Source organism: Triturus cristatus, chromosome 10 (genome assembly GCF_964204655.1).
Source record: "Triturus cristatus chromosome 10, aTriCri1.1, whole genome shotgun sequence".
In the NCBI taxonomy this organism is placed as follows: Eukaryota; Metazoa; Chordata; class Amphibia; order Caudata; family Salamandridae; genus Triturus; species Triturus cristatus.
Window position 1 is genome coordinate 1,126,368,038 of NC_140593.1, and position 24,505 is coordinate 1,126,392,542.

Genomic DNA, 24,505 nt, shown 5'->3' on the forward strand with positions numbered 1-24,505 from the left:
TGGAGTGCCAGCCCCACAGCTGCAGTTAAATGGGTCCACTGTAGAAGGGCAATATGAACCCCTGCCTCATGAGATAGGAATGCATTTTGTAACATTTAGACAGATTATTAAGCCTGCAGACTTTCCAGGCTATAAAATTATATGTTGTGGAGGCAGCCATAGTTGGATGAAATGCAGGGAGCCCAGCATCAAGGTAGGGGACCCAGCCCACCCCCAGGCCTCACATGTCTAGGACCATGACTCTGGGATAACGTATCAGCAGACAGGGCCAACCCAACAAAAACATATCCAACTCCAGGACAAAAAGGAAACATCCCCCCATGCAAACCAGTAGATTAACAACAATCACACGTACAGACAGCACATGTGTAACAGCAGTAAGGGGCTACGCAAACAGGGGTGCCTCCCAGAGTCACAGCAAACCATCCAGATAGAAACTGGTAAGTCAGTTATACACCCGACCAGCCCAACTCACATGCAGAGGTGAGGTAGCTACATTCCATCCATAGTCCCCCAACACACCTCCACTTACTACAGTAGCAACCACGTACTACATAGCAGAGATGATCATCAACAGTACGGGGTGTAATCTGGGCCAAGACATCTTCCAAGTCCTGCGTGGATATCGAGGCTCGGTCAGAGTCCATGTGCTTTGGTTCCATGTCTCCTACTGGATACAAAGGGCTCACCCGCCACACTCTGTGTTGCCACCACCCATCTGCTCTCAGTTGCTCATGATGGTCTTTGGTCTTAGAAGAGATCAATGCTACCACTCCACGCCTGCCTTCTGGGGCGGCCTCCGGGAGAGTTTACAACCAGTAGTTCTAGGGATATTGGCAGAATGTGGAAAGCGGTCAATCTAGTCCCATAGCTTCTGTGGCAACATAAAGAACTGCACCCCATCACCAGTGACCACTCACAATTTTGCTGAGAAAAGCATTGCATTTTGGTCTCCCGGCTAGCGGAGGCGCTTTTTAGCTTCCAAAAAAGGGGACCTCTGCTTCTGTACATCTCTTATAAAGTCTAGGAATACCATTATCCTGTGCTTGTCAATCATCAGGTCCCCCCTCAATCTGGCTTGTCTCAAAATATGATCAAGGTCCTTGTAATGTTTCAGCTTGACCACCATAGACCTGAGGGCTGCCCCAGGCAGAGGGGGCCATGCCAGGACATGGTGTGCCTGCTCCAACACAAAAAAGGAGGAAAGACCTTCCGACGCCACCTCTGTTTTCAACCATGTCTCCAAGAAGGAACACATATTGGGCCCCCGGGCCCTTTCTGGCAGGCCTATCACCCTTATGTTGCTTCTCCAGACCCTGTTTTCAATGTCTTCCGCTCCAAGTTCCAGAGCCTTAAGTCTCCTCTCCATGTCTGCTATGTGCCCTCGCAGTGATTCCACCTCCGGTGACATGTCTCCCAAGGTAATTTCAGTGGTCACGACTTGCTTCACAAGCCTTCTCTGGTCATCAGGTAGAATCCCCATATCTGCCACCATGGTATCTATTTTCAGTTCAAGGGCCTCCTGTGAGTCTGCGATTGCTGCAAGAAAGCCTACAGTGTGACCTGATGATGTCCCCCAGCCAGGAGCGAAATAGCCAGGCCACCTTTGTCAACATCGCTGGTTACACGCATAGTGGGCCACCGGGTCTGCCAAATCCTTTTTTTGTTGTATTTGCCATTATTGCAGACTTCTACTGGCAGCAGTGAGTCCGACACAGTGCTCCCACAGGCAACACCAAATGTTCCACAAGTCAGGCGCCAGTTTGATCAATCCTCCCCTAGTCATCGGATGGGTGGGTCCACCAGCAACTTCAGACTTAGAACATCACCCACAGGAGCCCAGGCAGCAGTCAGGGAGGCCTCTAGAGGTAAGTCTTCACTTCTCCCTGCACATATCCATCCACTAGGGGCCGTAGGACCAGCACCCCTCCTTCTGAAGCACAACACTGGGAGAATTAAAGCTGGGGCCATCCATCAACTTCAGCTGCCATCATGGAGGCCAAGTCACCTCAAGCTCCACTCAGTCTTTGGGCCTCTGCCATCTCGCAGGCCCCAGGATCACCCCCAGCAAGGCCAACCTGGCCAATAGTCCAGCACTCACCTCCAATGCTTAGCATAAATGCCATCATTTTAGGATAGGGAAGTGGGAGATCTTTAAACAGAAATCGTGAGAAAGTAATTTCCCCATTGACTTCTATTGAAGAAGATGCTATTTCAGGTGGGAGTCAGCTAAAATAAAGCCATTTTTGGCTTGAAATCAGGAGTCCCCAACTTGAATCGGGTCTATTGGCATGTATGCGCTTAGTCCAGTTCTGCAGGCACTAGGGCTTCTTGCTGCCGCCTCCAATGCGGCCACAGCGGTCTGAAGCAGCCCTGTCAATTGGGGGAACTCTCTGAACCCCGCCAGAGCCAAAGTCAGGTGCAGGGATGCGGCCGCCCACAAGTGCGCAGCCACAGCGGCATCTTGCGAGGCGGGAGCATGGCTTTGCAGGCCTCTGTCCACGGGTTCTGAGTCATTTCCCGGGGGCCAACCAGGGCAGCAGTTCCAGCCTTAGCGGAGGAGCCGCCACTGGCTAATCTGGGAATGCTTGCAACAGGATGCCTCTGGATGGTGGTGTTCGGCCAGGACCGCCTTATCCTCCTCCATTGGCATCAGGCCACGCCCCTGCCTATTGGTAGCTTTATTCAAGTTGACATTAGAACCATTAAGAATTGGCATCAGTGGCTTATAGTTGTATCTGACCCGAAACGTAGTACTCAATAAAAATGTCCTTAATTTATCTGGTCCCAAGTATGGTTCAGTAAAGTTGGCACTGTTGTCTCCTTACACCTATGTGGATACCAAAAAAAATCCAAGTCTGAAGGTTGCCAGCTCACGTCTCTCCAAATCCTCAGGATCCTAAAATGAGTTGTTTCAATGCTTCTATGAATTGAATTGATCGATTTTGTGTAAGGGCTTTCAAAGCCAGGCTCAGTCCAGACAACAAGTGATGCAGATGCAGCAGTGGAGACAGCCCTCGACCTCGCAAGTATACCTCTGGCATTGGAAAACTTTATGAAGGTGGTATTTGTCCAAGCAAGTAAGGGGCATATTCACAAGAAACTATCGCCACGCCAACGGCACTTTATCGCAGCCAAAGTTGCGATAAATCTATCGCCCCATTCACAAGCTGATGTTAACAGCCCACAGCACCAGTTTACCCGCGATAGCAGCTGCAAAAAACATCGCCACAGAGGCCCACCACAACTATCGCTAATGAGAGGCAGAGTGGGTGTTCCGGTGCCAAAAGCCGCAACATCACACCTCAACATTCTCAACGACCAGACAGAAATGCGATAAAAACACAAAACAGGTGCCAAGGCGCGTTAGCACCAGGAAATCTACACCTGCTCTGAACTGGTGTAAAGTTGGATGGCAGCCTGCACAACAAAAGGGAGCACAGCCCAGGGCCACATCTGAAGGGCAACAGATGCCATGGAGCCACCCATCATGCGGCCTGGACACCCAAGAGGGCCACAACACCCACCTCCCCCCCCAGACCACCACAGACGCAGCGCAGACAAAGACAGCGGACCCTCAGGAAGCATACCAGCCTCACAGACCCAACCTCTCACAATGTCACCACCCACCACAGGCTGAAAGGGACAACCATCCCGCGCATCCCGACCATCATCGCCCAACAGGCCTACGGCACCAACAAAGCGGACAACCAACATCCCACCCCACACCAGGCTGCTGGCTTGGCTACACCTGTTGGCCCCTGGCACCCCCCCAACCAACACCTGCCAGAGTCGGAGGAGTCTCACTGCCAGCCACATCCAAGTCCCTCACACCTGTCCTGGACATCACCATCCCCCTGGGACCCCAGTAACCATACGTCCAACACAATGCGCAAGTCACACTGGAGACCAAGCAAGGATCATACGCCATAGGAGGATGCACGCACGTATTGGGGGCAATCCACAGCACACATGTCCCACCTGTGCCCCCCGGTGACACAGCACACAATCACCACAACAGAAAGCATACGTCCCATCCCAATATGCAGGCAACAACAGAACACCGTGGGACCTCCAACAATGTCGCCTTCAAATACACAGCCAGTGTGCATGATTCCTCCATCCTCCGATAGTCCATTAGCAACCAGCGTTCTCAGGATGGCACCAAGGGAAATGCACAGCCCCTTGGCAAGTTCCAAATGAACACCCCACTCACCTCAACTCCACAACCATGCAAATCACAACTCTGGCAATGCACACATCACAAAATCACAACCAACATGCACAACAACATGCCCACCCACCAGACATGACAGAACAACTCACAATGGTTACCCGGCCAAGCCGTGAACATGAGCCGTCAACGGCATGGCCCCTCAGCCACACAACAGCTGAATGTGGGGAGAGGTGGCAAACAGGCATGTGTGAAGGATGCAGTAGTACCATGATTGGGAAAGTACACAATGCCAAGAGTGGCGGAGATGTGCTGGACAGACCGCAGTATACAGCACACACCCATATCCATGGCGACATACACCTCTGGTGTATGGAGTGTAGTGGACAGTGGACGCAACCATGTCACCACAGCCAGTGGGGGACCTCGCGGAAATTTTACCTGTTATGCCCCCCCCAAGCGTGACCAGAGTGGGATGGCCCAGCGTACGCCACACCAGCGTAGGGGTGTGAATAAGTAGCACGTAGCCCTTCCGGAAAGCCCAACGTCTCTGCCAGGGCAGCGCCTCTCACCCTGCCATGAGGCTGACGCCGTCCTCTAGAGCGGAGTTACCTGCGAAGCTGTTCGCCTGCCAGACCACAAACCCGTCAGGCAGCCAGGCCTCACTGATCACCTGCCGACACCGGCATGTGTCAAGGAGGGCCCACCACATTCTGGATCAAGCTCCAGGCCCGAGTCCCGTGACCATGGCAGCCTCCTCAGACCATCATGGCCTCCACGACACGGGCCCGCTTTAGTCCTTTTTCGTTGACGTACTCTACTGCTACCTCAGGCCTACTCCTGGCCCAGTATGTCCCATGTGTGAAACTGTGTCCTGAGTCATGAATGGCAGTGACCCCAAATCCAGACCACCGGCAACAGCACCAGACTCCCTTCGATCAGTGAGGCATAGTTCCATATGGGCTTCTTGCGACACGTGATGCCACAAACCCTGTTCAATGCCAGCCTGCGACACGTGGTGCCACTAACCCTGTTCAACGCCAGCCTGCGACACGTGGTGCCACTAACCCTGTTCAACGCCAGCTGGTGATACGTGGATGAGGGACCAGGACTACCCTGCGGACCAGTAGGTCCCAAATCCAGCACCTGGGCGCAAATCATGAATGGCAGAGTCCATACCAGTGGTCGCACGGAGAGGAGTAAGAGGAAGATGCGTCTCTGTCCGGACGAAACCCGGGTCACATACATGGAGGTGTCTCAACACGTGGTGCCACTGAACCTGAACTATGCAGGCCGGTGGGGCCATCCAACCTATGCCAGTGACACTCGGTGAATGGGCCGTGCTGACCGCTGCCTCAGACCTACACCACGGTTAGGTAGGTCACACATTTGGAACTGAGTCTTGATTACACCATGGCAGTGAACACCATTTAAGGCATAGGACAAGTCACTATACTCACTTCGATGAGGTGCCAACAAGTCTGTGCATGGCATCACAACCACACGTGTCTGTGGCCCTATGTGGACTACTGCCCTCGGCCTACGCTGCGCACGAGTGGGTCACAGATTTGGATCTGAACATCGGTTATTCAAAAGGCAGAATACATGTCATCGCACGCACAGAGAGGCGTAAGAGGATGAAGCGTTGCAGTCCGGAGGGAACAAGATCATCGTTACAGAGGTGATCGAACACTACCGACAACTGCCCTTGTGTCACTAACTCTGTGCCTCGCTAGCCAATGACACGTGGCTGTGGGCCACTGCTGACCGCTGCCTCCGGCCTACACTGAGGTCCAGAAGGTCACAGACTCTTCATTTTGCAATGGCTAAGTTCGTATCAGCATACCGGCATCGTCGCAGACAGCATCCCCTCTCAGCCCCGGTGCCACTAAGTCTGTTCCCCGACAATCATGGACACTGTCTGGTCGAACTTTGGTGGCGTCTGAGTCTATGAACTAGGAGGCAGTTTTCATCCTCATGTAGCTGATACCTAATTGGTGGTGGCAACGAGGCTGTCACATTCAACTCCTCCATTTGCTGCTTCTGGATAAAATCAAACCTTTCGGCGTCATGCCCTGGAGGACACCTTCCACTGTCCCCCGATACCCTCCGCAACATATACCTCGGACATTAATGGTGACCCGCTCAGGTCGCATGGCCCATCTGACTGTAACGCAAGTCACTGTCCCGTGGCTGAGTGCCTGTGCCGGGCGCTGTGCTGGTCAGGTCCAGGACCCCTTCTTCTGAGATATTGGATGGCCCCTGAAGTGTTGGCCTTGGGGTCATCAATGCCATTTCTCTGTGTCCAACAGCATCCCACCAGGCTCACACACCAAATCGAGTCCTGACCGGCCCGGACGTGGCATCACCGCAGGAGGCACATGCCACCACCTCAAGGACCACCTCCAACAGCCATCTGCCACAGTCGACACGGTGGTCCTGACAGACTTATGGAGTTGCTCAGACCTGTCGTGGATGCTATCATCGGCCTGATACCCTACTCAGCACTCCAGGTGCCAGTGACTCAGTGCACCGCAAGTCATTGTCCGTTACTGATTGAGGTTTGAGCTGTGGAGAGGTTACGCAGCTACGTCACCTCAAACAGTGTGGGGGCCCTGAGACGTTGATGGGGAAGATGATGCAGGTATTACACACCCCATTGCATCTTCATCAGGTGTCTGTCGGAGGGACACAATCCGAGACTTTTTCTTCACATGGGCGCGCTCATCTCTAGTCCCATCCCCAGTGCACTGCAACTCACGGACACTTCTGTTTGCATGTTGGCTGTCCTCTGGACTTTCTCCGGCTCCCTCCATGTTGCTCACCAGTTGACTCTTTTATTCATGTGTTTTGTTTCCTTTGCACTGGTGTCTAATGTTCAACTGGTTGCCAGCACCAGACATTCCGTGCAGAATGGCTTACACTCACCCCACACACATCCAGCACAGGTGTCACTGTACATGTGGCCCTGCCAATAAAGGGGCCGGGCACATGTGCCCGTAGCCAGTTCAACATGATATCTGCGTGTGTCCCTGTGGTCTTGTTGTATGCATGAAGGCCCTGGGCCTGACGCCATTACATTGTGCTGTGTACATCGGATGCAGACGTGTCACTGGAGGCAGCGGGTTGGAGCTTGGACATGTAGCTTTGTCATCACCCACTCAATTCGTAAGGGGAGTGGCCAGGGCCGTCGTACGCAGAGCCAACATGAGTGTGTGACTGCAATTTGAGGGCCCCTGCCCGTGGTTCTGTACTGTGAATGTGCAACTGCATGTGTCTCTATGGCAGTGTGGGTCTCCTTAGTGGGGTTTTGGTGGCTCCTGAAGGGTGATGGACACCTATGTATGTGTTCTGGTTCGGCCCCCAACCACACCTGTTGGGCCACCTCCTTTTGGCATGCAGGAACATGGCATTGGGGTGCAATGTGTGGGTGGGTGAAGTGTCGTGAGCCAACTGTGCTTGCGGGTGCTTCCTGCTGTGCGGTCTGTTGCAGGCTGGGGGTTCCCCTCTGAGTAGCTTGGCTTTCCGGGTCCTGGTGGGGGGTTGTGTGGGATATCCAAGTGCTGTTGTAGGGCGTCCGTGTTGACGGTGTGGTGGTCCTCTCCGGCATCACTGATGTGTTCTATTCTGTGCTCTGCTGAAGGTGTCATGTGCCACTCTGCGAGGTGAAGGGGTGGTGCGTTGACATATATGTTGGCGCATTGTGCAGGTTTGCATTCAGACTGTATTGCAATGTACATTGTGACTGTTTGGGGGGTGCTGGATTCTTCTGCGGGACAGTGTACATTTGGTTTACATGACGCATGTGATGTTGTACGCGTACATTTCCATTTCACAGTTTCCGGCTCCGTCAGATGTAGTAGGCATGTTTCTGTGCATGTGCGGAGCCAGTTGTGTCCTCTGTTCTGCAGTGTCGGTTATGCGCTTTGTTCCTCGTTGTCGTCAATGTGGGTGTGCTGTTCGTGCTATGTGTGTGTGCTGCAGTGTGCCAAGGGGATCGGGCTATGGACCTGGGTGATTGTGGGTGTGCAGTGTGCTACACCTCATGCATGTATGCCATAGTGCCCACTCCCCCCATCCCCCCAGTACCTGTTAGTTGCACTCCCTGTTGATGTTGTGTCAGGTCCTCTCGAGCTGTGTCCGTACACCCAACTCCTTGCACCATCTCCACACTGATGACTGTGGCCTGGGTTTACTTCAGCTCCTCCAGTTTCGCTGGACTGCCACCTCCTGTCACCGTTGCTGCCTTCCTGTTGGCAGCGAGCTTGTGCCTGGTTTAGGTTGTCACATCATGCTGGCACCTATTGGCCTCCTGGGCACTCCGACTGCAATCCAGGTGGTCTGCTAGTGGGTCAGTTGCTGGTGGTGTTCTGACACCTCCGTGACGCTGGTCTTGTTTTCCTGCGGTCTGCACCCTGTCTTCCTCTCCCTCTTCTCCTTGGCCTTCCCCGACCCCGTTGTTCCATGCTTGTAGTCTGTGGGGGTTGTGGGGTTCGAGTTGGCCCCTGCGCTGTGTCAGGGTGCATCCGTGTTGCTACGCGCTTTGGATTGTTTTTGGTGTATTTTTTCTGTGGATTTTATGGTGCGTTGTTCCGCCAGACGCGTGGGATTTGCAGGCCTGTGGCTGGTTTTTGCAACTTTTTGTACCGCGGTTGGCCTCATCGCATGTTTTTATGCGTTCACGTATCGCATTTATGCGGCGTGGCGTTGATTTTCACACGGAGATTTGGCGGGTTATCAGGTGACTATCGCAAGCTACCGCCTTGTTGTGAATTCCACGTTGGCACGGCGTAATTTTCCCGCAATAGGCTGCGATATTGAAAGTTGCGTTACGCTACTCTTGCGATAGTTATCACACGTTCTTGTGAATATAGCCCGAAGTTATTTCGATGGTGCTGCCAGCTTTAAGTGGTGCCATTATGAATTTTCACAAACGTTGTCAGTTTCCTCACCTTTTGCCTCCAGTAGGTGGCAGTGCTAAATTTGTTTTCTGCCCTTGAGGGACTTTCTGTAGCAAGAAGAGTTAGAGCCACATGTATTAAAGTTCCATTTTGCATTCCCTAAATAGCAAATTTTAGGTCATCGCTATTTAGAGAATGCAAAATGGTATGTAAGAAAATAGTGATTCCCTAATGGCGATTTCTACAGAGTCGCAATCACAATTAGGGAATCACAATTAGAAAATGCTACTCCATTCGTTCCAATGGGCCAAAAGGCCCATAGGTGCAAATGGTTTTGCATTACCTAATTTGCAATTACCTAAGTGGTAATCGCAAATTAGGAAATGCAAATCCAAGGGTGCCTGGGGGCATATGGCTCCCTGAAGCACTCCCTAAAAAAAGAATTTGCATATGTAAAGCGCAGGCATGTGTGCGCTACATGGCACTTTGAAAAATTCACTTATTGTCATTTTCAGAAAGATGGTTACCGTCAACTTGGAGTCAATGGTAATAGCATTTCCTAAATGCCCAGTTTGCATTTAGGAAATGTTTGGTAAATATGCTTAGGGAATCGTAAATTGTAATTCCCTATTTGGATTACAATTTTAGGTAATCGCAAAAAATTGCAATTACCTAAAATGCGCCTCCATAGCCTTTCATACATCTTGAAAGGCTATTTTACATTCACTAACAGTCAAATTTGGGTCCAGATGTACGATGCTTTTTAGCGTGCACAAACGGGTGTTAGACCCGTTTGCACATGATAAAAAGCATGGGCCATGTACAAATAGTATTTTGTGACTCGCAAATAAATTGCGACTCGCAAAATACTGTTTTGCGACTAGCTATTAGGAAGGGGCGTTCCCTTCCTAATAGCGACCGCAATTGTGGTCGCAAAACACTCGCAAATTACTACCTACTTCAAGTAGGTGGTAAGGCATTCGCAAATGCAAATGTATGCAATATTATTTTTTAAGGGCAGCCAGTGGTGCCAGTGACCACTGCCTGCCCTTAAAAAAATTAAACGAAAATGTTTCATTTTTTTTTTTTTTTTAAATGCATCACTGTCATTCCCAATGGGCTTGCAAATTGCGAGAGGCTCATTAATATTCATGAGCCTCGCAATATGCGACCCCATTGGGAATCGCAAAAAGTGTTAAACACACTGTTGTACATGCCAAATAGCGCCTCATAAATTGCGAGGCGCTATTTGGCAGGTTGTACATCTGGTCCTTGGTGAATTGCACCGTTTTTTAATGCAAAATAGGTTGATACGTGTGGCCCATAGATCTAGGATCCTGCATCGCTTCAATATGTCTCATCCTCCTTAGACGATGGTTTTCCATATGAAATTTAAGTTAATGCTGAGGGCTCTTCAATAACATTCGTTTTAGATTACAGCCAATCAACATGCAATTTGTAACCTTGAAAACTTTTCCAGTTGCAATTGCTATGCATTACAAATGGATTGTGTGTATGTTATTTGGGAGTCCATTTTTATTGGTCATTTTAAATGTTCTTCTCTGGGGATTAGATATAACCATTTTCCCTATACTGTCATCCTATTTGTCTCCCTAGAAATTGATCTACTCTCATTGTTTTAATCTCCCTTTTTGTGGGGTGGAAGAGTAACGGGTGCATTGTTTCAATTTAAGGTGGGAATTTTTGACACCTTTGGAAGTGTCAAAGTTTTCTATAAGTAGGGCCGTTTTTTCCTATCGCGAGATGTTAGTTGCACGGTGAGTCTGCAGTAGCTTTGAGGAGACTGATCAGGTCCATCATTTCTTTTCTCAGAAGAGGCAGAGGAGCTGAACTCACACATCTTATGGTGGCAATGGACCTGCAGAGGCCATTTATAGAATGGGTGATAGAGATCGCTGGGGTGAAAAAATGCTCTGAGTTGGTAGTGGTAGCCATGAGGTGTAGGAAAACAAAAAAAACTAAGGGAAAGGAAGAGAGAGAGAGAGAGAGAGAGAGAGAGACATAGAGAGAGAACGCGCACAAACACAATTCATGACTTTCAACCGAGTAATATGTTCCGGTATTCATATTGAAGAATTCTGGTGACATCTTAAACCATGAGGCGCGCCTTGTAACTGTGTATTATGTTCCAGTATTGAAATTGAAGAGTTCTAGTCATGTGTCCAAAGACTGAATGGTTCTTCAATGTCACAAGAAGATTGTAGGAGTTTGTATCTGCACAGTTAAAAACATAGGGGCACATTTACAAGAAAGTGACACATCTGTAGAGATGCGTCACTTTCCCTGCGCCACCCTGAGAAACCCTTGTGCCACCATGGATGCGCCGTATTTACAATACAGCGCACCAGGGCGCAAGGATTGACAGATGCGTCAGGAATTCTGACGCATCTGTTGGGGGAAAAGTCATGCATTGCTGGAGTCGTGTCGCAAGCACGACGCAACTCCAGCAATGCATTTTGAGGTCTATTCCCACTATACTGCGTCACTCCTTATGCCTGCTTGAAGCAGGCGTACAGGCGTAAGGTTTTGACACAGTGGCATCCTAGAAGTGACGCAGTGAAATCTTGTGGATTTCACTGCATCACTTTTACGAGGCTTTCCTGCGAGGGAACGCCTACCCTGCATACATTATATCTGACGCAGGAATAATGTGGCGCAGGGCTTTACAACATGACACATCTTCCTAGATGAACACGTTGTAAATTGGCCGCATTTTGCACGCCACCGCTGTGTCACAAAAGTGACGCAACAGTGGCGCTAAAGTGTCGCAAGGGCTGGTAAATCTGCCCCATAATTGGCAGATCAAACATGAGTAATATAGCCATGTTAAGCTATGAGGGACATGCAGATTACCACACCAAAGGATGAAGTAGACTGTTAGTGTCCAGGAATGGACTGCACAAAGGCAAGGTAGGTTGAGAGGAAAGTAACTCAACCTCTGATAGGGTTGACGTTGCAAGATACGTCGTGTTAATATGGTGGCCAAGTTGTGCTGGGTGCCACAGCAGGTGGGGTGGCATGCAGTGGTTCATGATTGTTCTGGTAGATCATTATTCATGGTGGCTTCAGGTGTGTTTTACCATGAGTCTTGCCACCAGGTCAGGAACAAAGTTCCTGGAAGAGATGTTCAAAATGAGGGTTTGCCCAGTGTGACCTTGACGAGTAATGGAGCTCAGTTAGCCATTAATGAAATGAAAGCTTTTTCCCTATCAATGATATCCAGCACCATCAGTCATTCTTCTATCATCCAGAAACCAATGCCATGGTGGAGTGATTGAGCAGAACCAAAATGATTATGTGAGGACCATGACCTCAACAGGAAAAGAGTAGCAGACAGACTTTGAGAGAATTTTGGTAGAAAAAATCTATTGAAGGTGTTGCAAGATTGGAATCCTATCACAAGGCTGAACTTCAGATGGATTCAGAGAAGCAGGAGTTCCCTGGTCGACCATAGGATGGGTGGCACTGATATAGTGTAACGGGAAAGATATATTAGATGAGTAAGAGGGAGAGAGTGAGAAAGAGAGAGAGCGAGAAAGGGAGAGAGCGCAAAAGAGAGAGAGAGAGTGTGTGTGGTTTTATTTCCTGGCAAGTTGTGAGTTCAGTTACTTTGCCATCCTCGATTTGAGAATAAAGTTATGTTGGATAAATTGTGCACCCAACACTCAAACACAGCAACCAAACTATTCTTTTGATGGAAGAAACTGGAGAGAAGGGTGATACCAACACATATCACTTTTCTGCACACCCACATAATCTCTATGAGTGTGAGAAATGGCAACTCTACCATCGCAAGGAGACAAAACGGCATCATTTATATTATGCTTCCAATCAAAGTGTCCCATTTTTGCAGACTAATTCACCTGAAAAAAAGTCAATTTGTGCTCTTCTTCTTTTTCAGCAATTATTATGCAGGAAAAAAATAATGTAAAATTAAATGTGTATTTCTTTTTTGCCTCTACAATCCAGTTTTCTACATTATGTGTCCTCTTAATAAAAAAAACAGCTTTGAAATTGTCATGAAATTTGTAAAACTTTTCCTAGAGTCCTAAGAAAATCACTGAAGAGAAATTTCACTCTTTCATACGCTCCTACAATTTTTTCGTAAGGCAGGCGTAGCTAGATGTTGTGCCAGTCACTGCACGGGCCGCCTGGCGGGCGAATGTAAGAGCGGGAGGGTGGCGATTCCCTGGCAACGGCCGCCCCGGACAGGCTCAGGTAAGAGCACCCCCAAAACCTGTGCGCCCCCCAGCTCCCACCTTGCTACGCCGCTGTGGGAAGGTCAATGAAGACTTTACAAAGACTTTATTAATTCACATATGTCTTTATTTTAATATGTGAGGTAAACATTCCACTGGTATTGAGGCATTTGTGGCGCCCCATAAAGCCGTTCATGGATCCAATCTGGAGGACACTATAATTCTTCTTGGGGTTCCAGTTTTTCCGAGAGGCCAGCATGCTTCTTCTGGGGACCCTAAAAAGTACAAGAAATGTGTTAATCTGGCTATTTGAAAACCTTTTCAGAAAACCCACATTCAAGCCATCATTAAGATTTTGCCAGAATTTGGTACAGGGACACCAGGGGGGTGGGGAAATTTAGGGTGCGATTGGGGCGAGCACTATATGTCCTCCAACGCCCTGCGCTCCTTCAAGGGTTAGAAAACAGCGGGTGTTCCTGCCTACTGCCACTCCTTGTAGCAGTTTTATCGGTGCCTGGCTGTATGTGGTGAAACCAGACTGGTGAACCCAGGCCCAGAGTCTGTGCCCAGGTCTAGTATTTGAAGACCATGTAATTCTAGGTCGGAAACACTGAGGTTCTTGAAATGACCTGCAGTGGAATACTCTCAACATGCCACCATTTTTAGTAAGTATCTATGGCCCACATCGTGAAAGGCCTGGGAAACAGTCCAAATTTTCCCTACCCCAGACTTTGGAAGATATTGGTGGGTACCGTTAACTTCGGGGTGAGGGAAAAACCAGTCCTTCACGGGTAGAACTCTGAGGGTCCTCTAAGAAATGAGGAACTAGTGAGGAATCATTCATTTTGGCTCCAGATCCCACACTAACTTGAAAATTTATTAGGCTAGGGAGTTTGGAGATTATCTTTCAATAGCACGCCGAAACAGGAGATTATCTTTCAATACCATGCCGAAACAGGAGATTATCTTTCAATACCATGCCGAAACGCATCCGTGATGGTGCACTGGAGACATTGAAATACCTCTTCTACCTATAACGTACGTGTCCGGGCGTGATCTATCACTTTTTGGGCAAATTCATTTTTTATTTTCAAATCTATTGCATTGAAAAGAAGGAACATTGTGCAGCCTAACATTAGAAAAGATAGGCATTTTGATGACTTCTCATGAAATGTATATATATGTCGGGTTTGGCCATGAGGGAAGTTCGGGAAATAAGCAGGCAATGACAAAAGGGACCTTAAAATTTTTATCTTGGAATATAGCGGGCCTCACATCTAACTTAGATATCCCGGATTGGTGTACATTTGTGGATTCTCATGGGATCTGCTCATTCCAAGAAACGTGGGCGGTAGGTCCCACCCATAGATTGGGTTATGTAACCTTTGCGGAATCTGCAGTAAAAGGCCCGAGAGGCAGACCGTCAGGGGGGCTGTGTATATGGGTGGGTGTCCATATTGGATTCACGTTGAAAAGGCTAGAAACAAATAGTCCTGATCTCACGTGCATCCTGATGTCTCACAAAGAAACACCAAAACTGGCACTCATCAATATATATTCACGACCAGTGCAATCGGGTGGAACATCTAATACCTTAGACAAACTAACCATCCTATTGCACTTGCTTGGGGGTGATGTTGCCTTGTTGATCGGAGGAGACTTCAATTGCCATTTTGAACCACTACAAGGGGTCCCTCCGATCACAATGGAAGAAGATGAAATCTGGTCAGTTCCGCCCCCTAATGCCTATCCTGTAAAACATTGGACAGCTCTAGTCCTTCAGTTGACTTCCCTTACCTATACGTTCTCTATCAGAGCCTGTAACGGTCGATTCCAGAGTGATACCCCAGCCCAGTATACTTACAGTGGCATGGGGCATGCATCTGTAATAGATTATTTTTTGGCTAGTTTGGCTCTGTGGCCTAAAATTATAGATCTTAGCGTTCCTTTTCGCATTGAAAGTGACCATAACCCCCTGATAATTGAGATGGACTTCCAACTAACCAGGGAGGACAGTGCTACGATGAGCACCCCAAGTAGTGATTTATGAATAGTGCAAGGTGGGAGAAGAATCCAATGGGCGGCTGTGAAATCGTCCAGTGAATCCATGGCAAAAATATATCGAGATGTACTCCCCCTGCTCGAAAGGGCAAATCCTACCCTTACCAATTCCTCGGATATTGATATGGGTGAACTTATGGGTATCCATAGTGAAATGGTCGTAATATTAAAGGACACTTTCTATAAGATAGGTTTTGCTAAGCCTAAACCTCGTAATGATGGGAACCCATGGTTCAATAGGTGCTGTAGGGACGCGAAAGCTGCACTACTGTTGGCCCTAAGCCAAGCCAATAGATTTTGTGTTACAGAAGCTAGACAAGCATATAAGAAAATGCTAAAAAGCGCAAAATTAGAATGGGAGGCAGATCGTTGGTCTGCTATTACATCTGCACTTGTGGCAAAGGACCCAAGGTCGTTCTGGAATCTTGTCCACACTGGAAAATCAGAAGGCAGGTCTACAATCGCCCCAAATGTTTCCGAAGAGGCATGGTCCTCTTATTTTAAAGATCTTTATTCTTTCTCCTCTACACTTATAAGTGAAGCCCCTCCGAGCCTATTGGCTCCGAATCCTATGTGGTCAGTACAACCATTCACGTTGGTCGAAGTCCAGTCGGCCATTTCAAGTATTCAGCCAAACAAAGCACCGGGACTTGATAGGATCCCAGGTGATTTATATAGAGAAGAACCGATAGTTTGGGGCCCATACCTACAGGTATTATTTAATGCGATATTGCAGGGGCTACCACTCCCAAGTACTTGGCTGGGGGCGGAGATAATCCCAATTCATAAGAAGGGTTCTCCACTTCAACCCTCTAATTATAGGCCTATTAGCCTTATTGATGTGACCCAAAAAATGTATGCCAGTCTCCTGTTACAACGTTTACAGGCTTGGTCCAACGATAACAACATCCTGACGCCGCTTCAGGCGGGATTTAGGGCCAAAACATCAACAATAGACCAACTATTCCGGTTGCAAGTCCTTCACTGGAAGCATGTGGTCTTGGAAGGGGGTAGTCTATATCTTACATTCGTCAACTTAAAGTCCGCATTTGATATGGTGGACCGGAACCAGTTATGGACCATTTTATTAACAATGGGGGTTCCACCATATTTATGCCATCAGTTTAAGATCTTACATGAAGGCACCTTTGCTAGAGTTCGTTTTGGTAGGCAAGGTCAGCTAACTGGACCATTCCAAATTGAGAAAGGCGTTAGACAGGGCTGTGTGCTTGCCCCGTCCCTGTTTTCCCTCTTCCTCAACGGGCTTATTGAAGATCTCCTTGCCATAAACGACATTGACTCCCCCAAATTGGCTGCCCAAAGATTTCCTGCACTAATGTTTGCGGATGACACGCTGCTGCTTTCTAAATCCCCAATGGGGATGCAGCGGGTGTTGAACCAGTTTTCCAAATTCTGTAATAAAAGGAACCTGGTGGTCAATATAAATAAGACTAAGTACATGGTTTTTAATGCCAATACTGTTAACTGCCCCCATCCAATGATGGAAGGCAGACCCCTCGAAAGGGTTCCAACTTTTGACTACTTGGGTTTAACTTTGAATGACAAAATGGGGTGGGGTCCTCAACTGGCCAAGGCCAATTTAAGACTAACCCAAGCAGCTGGGGGTATCCTAAAAGTGCAGAAGAATTGTACCCACAAAATAATAAGCGCCCCCCTTGAAATCTTTAGAGTTCAAGCCAGGGCATCATCCCTCTATGGGGCGGAACTCTGGGGACATACACCAGCAAGCGACCTATCTATAACTGAAAATAATTGGATTTGCCAAAAAGCACTCCCTTGGCCCCGCTCAGATTGGATTTGAATATTCGCCCAATCGCAGACGCTATTGCTGTTCGGCCCCTACTTTACTGGAAGCGCCTGTGGAGCATCCCTGAGCTGGTGAATTACAAGGAGGAGCTCAAAGTATTCATGTCTTTATTAGGATCTGGTAGGATCCCTTGGTTAACATTTGTAAGACAGTTACTTACATTGACTGGGCTCGAGGAGCTCTGGCTAAACCCCGAGATCTCCTGCCCAGCCATTTCTAAGAAAACCATGACATGTGTTGTAAAAGACTTTAATTTAAGGAATCTCTTTCGCTCAGTAAAAACTTCAAGCTTAACTGACATCTTTTTGGACGTTAAGTCCTTTTATAGCTTTGAGCCGGAGATTGATGCAATACAACCGACTTTAGCGAAGAAGCTCCATTTGCAATTTAGATATGGCACTTTGCCTTTTTACTCTAATATTGATAGGTGGAAAGGGGGTCCGGCACGTCCTTGCCCAGGTTGTCGAACTGAGGAAGAAACTACTGTACATGTTATCCTTTTCTGTCCAGCATATGCTAACATTAGGAGGAAATGGATAATTCAGCTGTGCAAAAATCTGGGTGTAAAGCAATATTTGTTTTTTTTTAGGATTCTAAAAACTGATACTAACGCAGTGATTGTGTCTGCAGTAGCCAAATATTTGCTCTCTATGTGGACAATTCGAAGGAACCTGATAAATAACATTGCTATATATCTGCACTAAGTCTACTGGATAATGAGAGAAAAGATTGCACTTTATTTTTTTTAACGATCATTGTTTTAACAATTTTAGAATCCTGGATAGTATTTAAATTTTTTAACCTTTTAAGAATACGTTTAATAACCATCTATACAATTGTGATTATATGCATGAATTGAACTGACTGAACCACTGTATTGATTGTTTTATTTGTATATGCTTTTATGGTAAACCAAACCGCAATAAAGCTTGATTGAATTGAATTGAATTGAATTGTATATATGTATATGTATGTATGTGTATATATATTTATGCAAATATTATGTTATGGTAATACCTATGAGTTATTTTACATGACGTAGAAAACGATTATTGAAATAACACATCGACATTATGTGGCTATTGTGTTTGGTTGGGTATTTATCTGTAACGATGCATTACATGTATTTTTTCTATGTCCATTAAATGATTCACCAGCACTTGCACTTTAAAAAGAGCGGTCATCAGCCAAAGTGTTGTCATGTGATCAAGGGCGGGATCGCCCGAAACGCGTAATGGCGGACAATGGCTAAATAAATAATTGCACGAAAAGATTGGGTCTGCGCTCGTTTGTTTTCCAACCGAAGGAAGAGTGAAGGCGAGTGGTGGTGGAATTTTACCGGACTGACTGTCTCCGGTTCGCAGACCCCCTTTCCGGTGGTGGCTTCGCTTGCGGCAAGTCTTGTCCCGGAGTATCCGACTGCAGTCAGCACCGCGGGCTCGTGGTGCGTGTTGGCGGGGACCCCCGGGGCACTCAAGGTTTTTCCAGTCGGAAGAAAGCGAAGCTCCCTGTCAGCCTGAAGTTGCAACGCAAGTACGTGGATTTGTCAGCCGAGTAGCTGTGGGGCTTTTGCGCTTCCGGTGTTTCCAGTGTGGAGGATCGGTGGCGAAGAGGCATCGGCGGCAGCGCAGGTTGGCACTCCCAATAAGGTACGGCGCGCATTGGCAAAGGACAGGTGGGAAGGTGTGCAACGCGAGTTCGAACCCCAGCAAATATTTTGTACGAGGGGCCTCATCTCGCGATTGAATTATAAGGAAGCCGGAAAATGTCCGCAGACACACTCAGGGACCGCGAGCTAGCAGCTGAGGGGATGTTTTCGGACTCCCCCGAAGACGGTCAAGGAACTAGAAAAGTGACCACGGAAGAACCTAGTAAAGGTATGGGACTCAGAGACAGTTTCCGAGCGCTTGAAAAATTGAAACAGCAGGAGCAGGCTAAGTGGTGGGAGGCACGGTCACTACAAAGGTATCTCGATGTCGGGAGAATTCCGAGAGGCCTTCGCATAATGATCGCCCCCAGCTACGAATCCCCGAATCCCCTAATGATGGCCGAATGGGGAGAATGTAATCTTGAATCATCAAGGCGACTTGTTACAATCCTAGTTAAGTACGCTGACATTGATAGGGGAGCACTGCAAGAGAAGATTGAGCTCATGTAAAAAGAAATAGAACCACTAGGCGATCCGCAGGTTAAACAAAAAATGATGGAGGAGATGAATGCACGGCTTAAAAAGGAGGAGGAAAAAATAAAGAGTCGGAAGACCTACAAATTCAGACGTGATCGTGACGATTATGCAAATGGACAAATATTTACGTTTGCAAGGAGATATGACTCCATGCGTGTTGACACAGCTAAAAAACGCATGGGCAACAAGGAGGATAGAAGAAACTATCAAGAAGCAACTAATGCTTCCCCCTCAGCATCGGAGCTTAGCTCAGCCATGGAGAGCGGATCAGAGTCCGACAATGCGGCAGCGAGATCCGAGGCAAGGAACACTAAATTAACATTGGGGGAAGAATTAGATATTTTAAAACGCAGCAGGAGAGAAACATTGAGGCCACGCACCCAGGTAACCGAAAAAGCAGGGCAACCAAACGAAGAAGGGAGCGTAGGCAAGCAAGGCGAAAACGTCAGAAGGCGTGGGAGGGGCAGGGCTCGACGGTAGTAGACCAGCTGCCGGAAAATCTATGCACTGACCCCTCCGCCTTAGAAAATACGAATACCATTGTGAACCTTGCAGGTATTGATCTCTCACATGCGGAAAGACAACTTCTATCATTGGGACTTTCCTATTGCCCCGAATCCAATTTTAATTATACCCAAACTCGCGCAGATATCTACAAATTCATTCGCAAGCTAAAATTACAAAAATATGATCATCAGCGAGGCAATAAAGAAAGATCAGAACAATTGGGAGGCCCAGAGATGACTTGGGAAATGCATGGGCTGCGAGGTTCCGATTATGAGCTCTTCGAGGCTACGCGGAGTTTGGAAAGAGGTGACAACATTGTTAATGAACAACCTCAAGGTGAAAATGTGTCAACCAATATACAAATATCACAGATCCCTGGGACGGATATGAAACCTTGGACTCCGTTCCGGCCCAAGTCTAAATTTGTACCAGTGATGGCGAGAGATTCTATAGACGTTTTCAATGAACAGATAGTGGCGCAAATTAAAAGGCTCAACATTGCCACCAATGAAGTAAGTAAAAAGAAGTTTACCAACCATGAGAGAAAGTATTGGCAACTTATCAAGAAATTAAAGGAAAATCAAGAGATCATCATACGCAACTCAGATAAAGGAGGTAATTTGGTGCTGTGGCCACTGAAAGAATATCTGGAAGAGGCACATAGCCAATTAAACAATACAGAATGCTGTAAAAAAGTAGCACCGGCAAAATTCAAAACCACACAAGAGACGCTCTTTTCCCAGCTTGTGGCATGGAGAAGTACGGGTTTACTCAGTTGGGAGAATTCAAATATCTTAAAAAAGAAAATGCCACCATCCCTGTAATTTACTTTATACCAAAATTACATAAAGATATGAAGAAACCCCCAGGTCGTCCGATAATTGCTGCGTGTGATGGTCTATTGCAAAATATGTCTAGATACATTGACTTCTTCCTGCAGGACTTTGTGAAAAGTTTGAAATCATTTGTACAGGACACAAGTGACTTTTTAAGGAAAGTGCAGTATATTAGGTGGAAACCTTCTTATTTAATGATTGCACTTGATGTGTCCTCGTTATATACTTGCATTAGAAACAATGATGGTATCAGAGCTATTGAATTTTTCTTGATGAATAGACCAATAGAGTTCTTTCTTCACAACAAAATGTTGGTAAAAATGCTTTTATTTTGCCTTGAAAATAATCTGTTTTTATTTAATGGTATTATGTAACAACAGATACAGGGAGTTGCTATGGGGGCCAGCTTCTCTCCCAGCTATGCCTGTTTATTTATGGGATGGTGGGAGGAGTTGGTCCTCATGCAACAGCATGAACGGATATTTAATGAGAAGGTAATTTCCTGGCTCCGCTATATCGATGATCTTTTTATAGTGTGGGAGGGTGATGTTGAAAGCGCTACTGACTTCATTACATTGTTGAATGACAATGCACTCAATTTAAAATTCACTTCACACATTAGCAAGGAAAAGGTCACATTCCTTGACGTGGAAATCAGGATAATTAACAATAGGATCTCCACTACCCTCTATAGGAAACCTACAGCGGGCAACACATTATTACACGCCTCTAGTGCCCATCCTCCACATCTGATTAAGAGCATCCCCTATGGGGAGATGCTCCGCATTAGACGCATATATAGTGAGGGTAAAGAATGTACCATCAAGCAAGGCGAAAGCCGGGTGAGATTCCTAAATAGAGGTTACAGTTCAGAGATTATTGAGTCTGCCATTATTAGATCTAGATCTTTGGCAAGACAGGACCTGTTAAAAAAGAAAGAGGCTTCATCAGATCCGAAAAGAGAGCAGGAACCCATTCGCTTGATCTTAGGATTTTCACGTCAGGAAAAACAAATAAGGAACATTGTGAGAAAAAGCTGGACCATTGTGAAAGATGACCCTATAATTGGAGAATTATTATCCAATAGTCCCTCAGTCGCCTTTAGAAAGACTAATAGTATGGGCATGGCTTTAGTCAGAAGCAACTTGGAAATAGGCAATAAAGGCTCCTGGTTAACAATGAGAAAAGGATTCTTTAAATGTGCATCCTGTAAAGCATGTAAATACGCAATTAATACTAAGAATTATGTTACAGCATTTGGTTCTAAATCGTGTGATATTCGACATTTTCTCACATGTAAGACCGAATTTGCTGTCTATGTGCTCACCTGCAGGTGTAATTTGAGATATGTAGGGAGCACAAAATTACCGGTGCATAAAAGAATCCTGCAACATTTGAGAGCAATTAACAATAATGATGAAAGTTATCCGGTTGCCAGACACTTCAAAAGTACTCACAATAGTGACCCTAAGTTCTTGCAGTATTATGTTATTGATACAGTCACCCCACAAAAAAGAGGAGGGGATAGGGAATCCAAGCTAAGAAGACTGGAAACAACATATATCTTACGGTTGGATTCCAAACACCCCATGGGGCTCAATAACAGTGAAGACCTTTACACGTTTTTATGAAATTTGGGGCTTGTTTATGATACGTTGTAAGGGGGATATACAGAGAAAGAGAGGGAGAGAAAATGTCTATGGAGGTCTCACACTGTAAATGATAGTCCATTGCAAATGAGTGGGACTTCTCTCTATATACGTGGTTTTACCTCCTTGTTCAATTATGGTCAACCTTTAATGGTTATGTATGAATCTTCTTCACTATAGTTTGTTTTGGATAAGAATATTTTAGGTAATATTTTAGGATGATATATATTTATATATTTATTGAATATAAGACCATGTCTTAGGAATGATTTTAGAAATTGGTAATAGAAAGCATATTATATGCTTCTGCTAAGTGATGTACAGTTTCTGTTGGATCTCCCTTTAATAGTTCAATATAGGCATTAGTATCTATCATCCAGAACCTTTTTTGCACTTTATATTTATTCATGCGACTTTGCACTCGGTTCGGATCTGGGTTGGGAACTGACATCATGCCTCAATCGGATCTGAGTGGATTGTTTGCAATCTTCCGTGGTCACCAACTAGCTTTCTTTGAATGTATTGAGTATTAATTTTATTGCGTAAATTGCACTTTAAATTGTTGAGGTGAGGGCACTTTTTTATAATAATTTGTCTTGGACATATTGCGAAGCAAATTTCATGCATTTATGCAAATATTATGTTATGGTAATACCTATGAGTTATTTTACATGACGTAGAAAACGATTATTGAAATAACACATCGACATTATGTGGCTATTGTGTTTGGTTGGGTATTTATCTGTAACGATGCATTACATGTATTTTTTCTATGTCCATTAAATGATTCACCAGCACTTGCACTTTAAAAAGAGCGGTCATCAGCCAAAGTGTTGTCATGTGATCAAGGGCGGGATCGCCCGAAACGCGTAATGGCGGACAATGGCTAAATAAATAATTGCACGAAAAGATTGGGTCTGCGCTCGTTTGTTTTCCAACCGAAGGAAGAGTGAAGGCGAGTGGTGGTGGATATATATATATATATATATATATGTGTGTATATATATATATATATATTTATATATTTAATACATGCACATTCAATCAGTGTGCTCACAACTTCTTAGTATTTCACCAACTCACAATGTCAGTGAGGGCAGAGACTCCCTAGAACAGTGCAGAAAACTAAAGCCACCCAATTTACACAAAGACCTGAAAGAGTTTAGGCAATGTTTAGTCTGAATTTGAATTGCACCGAGAAGCAATTATCGCACTACAATTGCTATAACAAATATAAATGCAAAACATGATTTAAAATGCTCCAGAAAAAAACAAAAAGACGTCATATATTGCTTTCGATAACAAATATATATATATATATATATATATACATCATGTTTATACTCATATGGCCATTTAAACTATTACAGGGCCCACTCATTCATATTTGTGTAAAGTGTCCATTAGATCATGTAGCCAAAATTTGTTGTAAGAGTCATAAAGAAATAATTACACATGTAACATCATCTTAAGTATTTGCTTTTTTAATTCACAGGAATTGGGGCTTTTCCTGACGAAGGCGTACTTTTCGCCGAAACGCGCGTAGAAGATAATTATATGGCCACTGACATGTTTTTATTTTGTTCTATTATTGTAATTTGATGAATATTACTATTTTGAATGCTTATATTGTGTATAAATTTATTGTCGAATTGTTTTTTAAACCAAACACTTTTCTGTGATTCTATGAGAATTACATTAACAATAAAAATTATTGTGGAATTTTTAAAGTACTGTTTTGGCTACACTAATTGGATACGCACCAGATACTATTTTACTAGATATATCAATTGCCTAGGAAGTTATTATTGCATTGTGTCCTAGGAATCTTATTTTCTCATATTCAGGGGGTCCTTGTTATTTGCGCACGACCACTCAAAATGACTCCCAATGTCCAATTTGCAAAAAGAAATAATCCCAGGAACGCATGAACAGCATGAATGTTAACTGGTGTTTTGCACCAACTGCAGGCTGTTTTCTGTAACTGCAGCTTACAATTCACTCCTCATAACAGACAAACTTTACACATTTACTACCCTTAATAGGAAGTTCATGTTTAAATTGTTCTTTGCAACAGATAAGGACCATTCATGTACCAATTAATAGAGAGGTTTCACTCATTCCCTCTTCAGATTAAAATCACT

At 45.9% G+C, this 24,505-nt stretch overlaps 1 protein-coding gene across 1 annotated transcript in view; it reads right to left on the reverse strand.

The window, feature by feature from the left end:
* Window positions 1–13,400: 13,400 nt before the first annotated feature.
* Window positions 13,401–24,505, reverse strand: part of RPL3L (ribosomal protein L3 like) — a 106,261-nt gene continuing 95,156 nt past the window's right edge. The window contains exon 10 of the mRNA XM_085629373.1: window positions 13,401–13,570. Within this exon, the coding sequence (XP_085485499.1) occupies window positions 13,511–13,570 (60 nt within the window). The 3' untranslated portion in view covers window positions 13,401–13,510. The remainder of the gene's footprint in view (window positions 13,571–24,505) is intronic.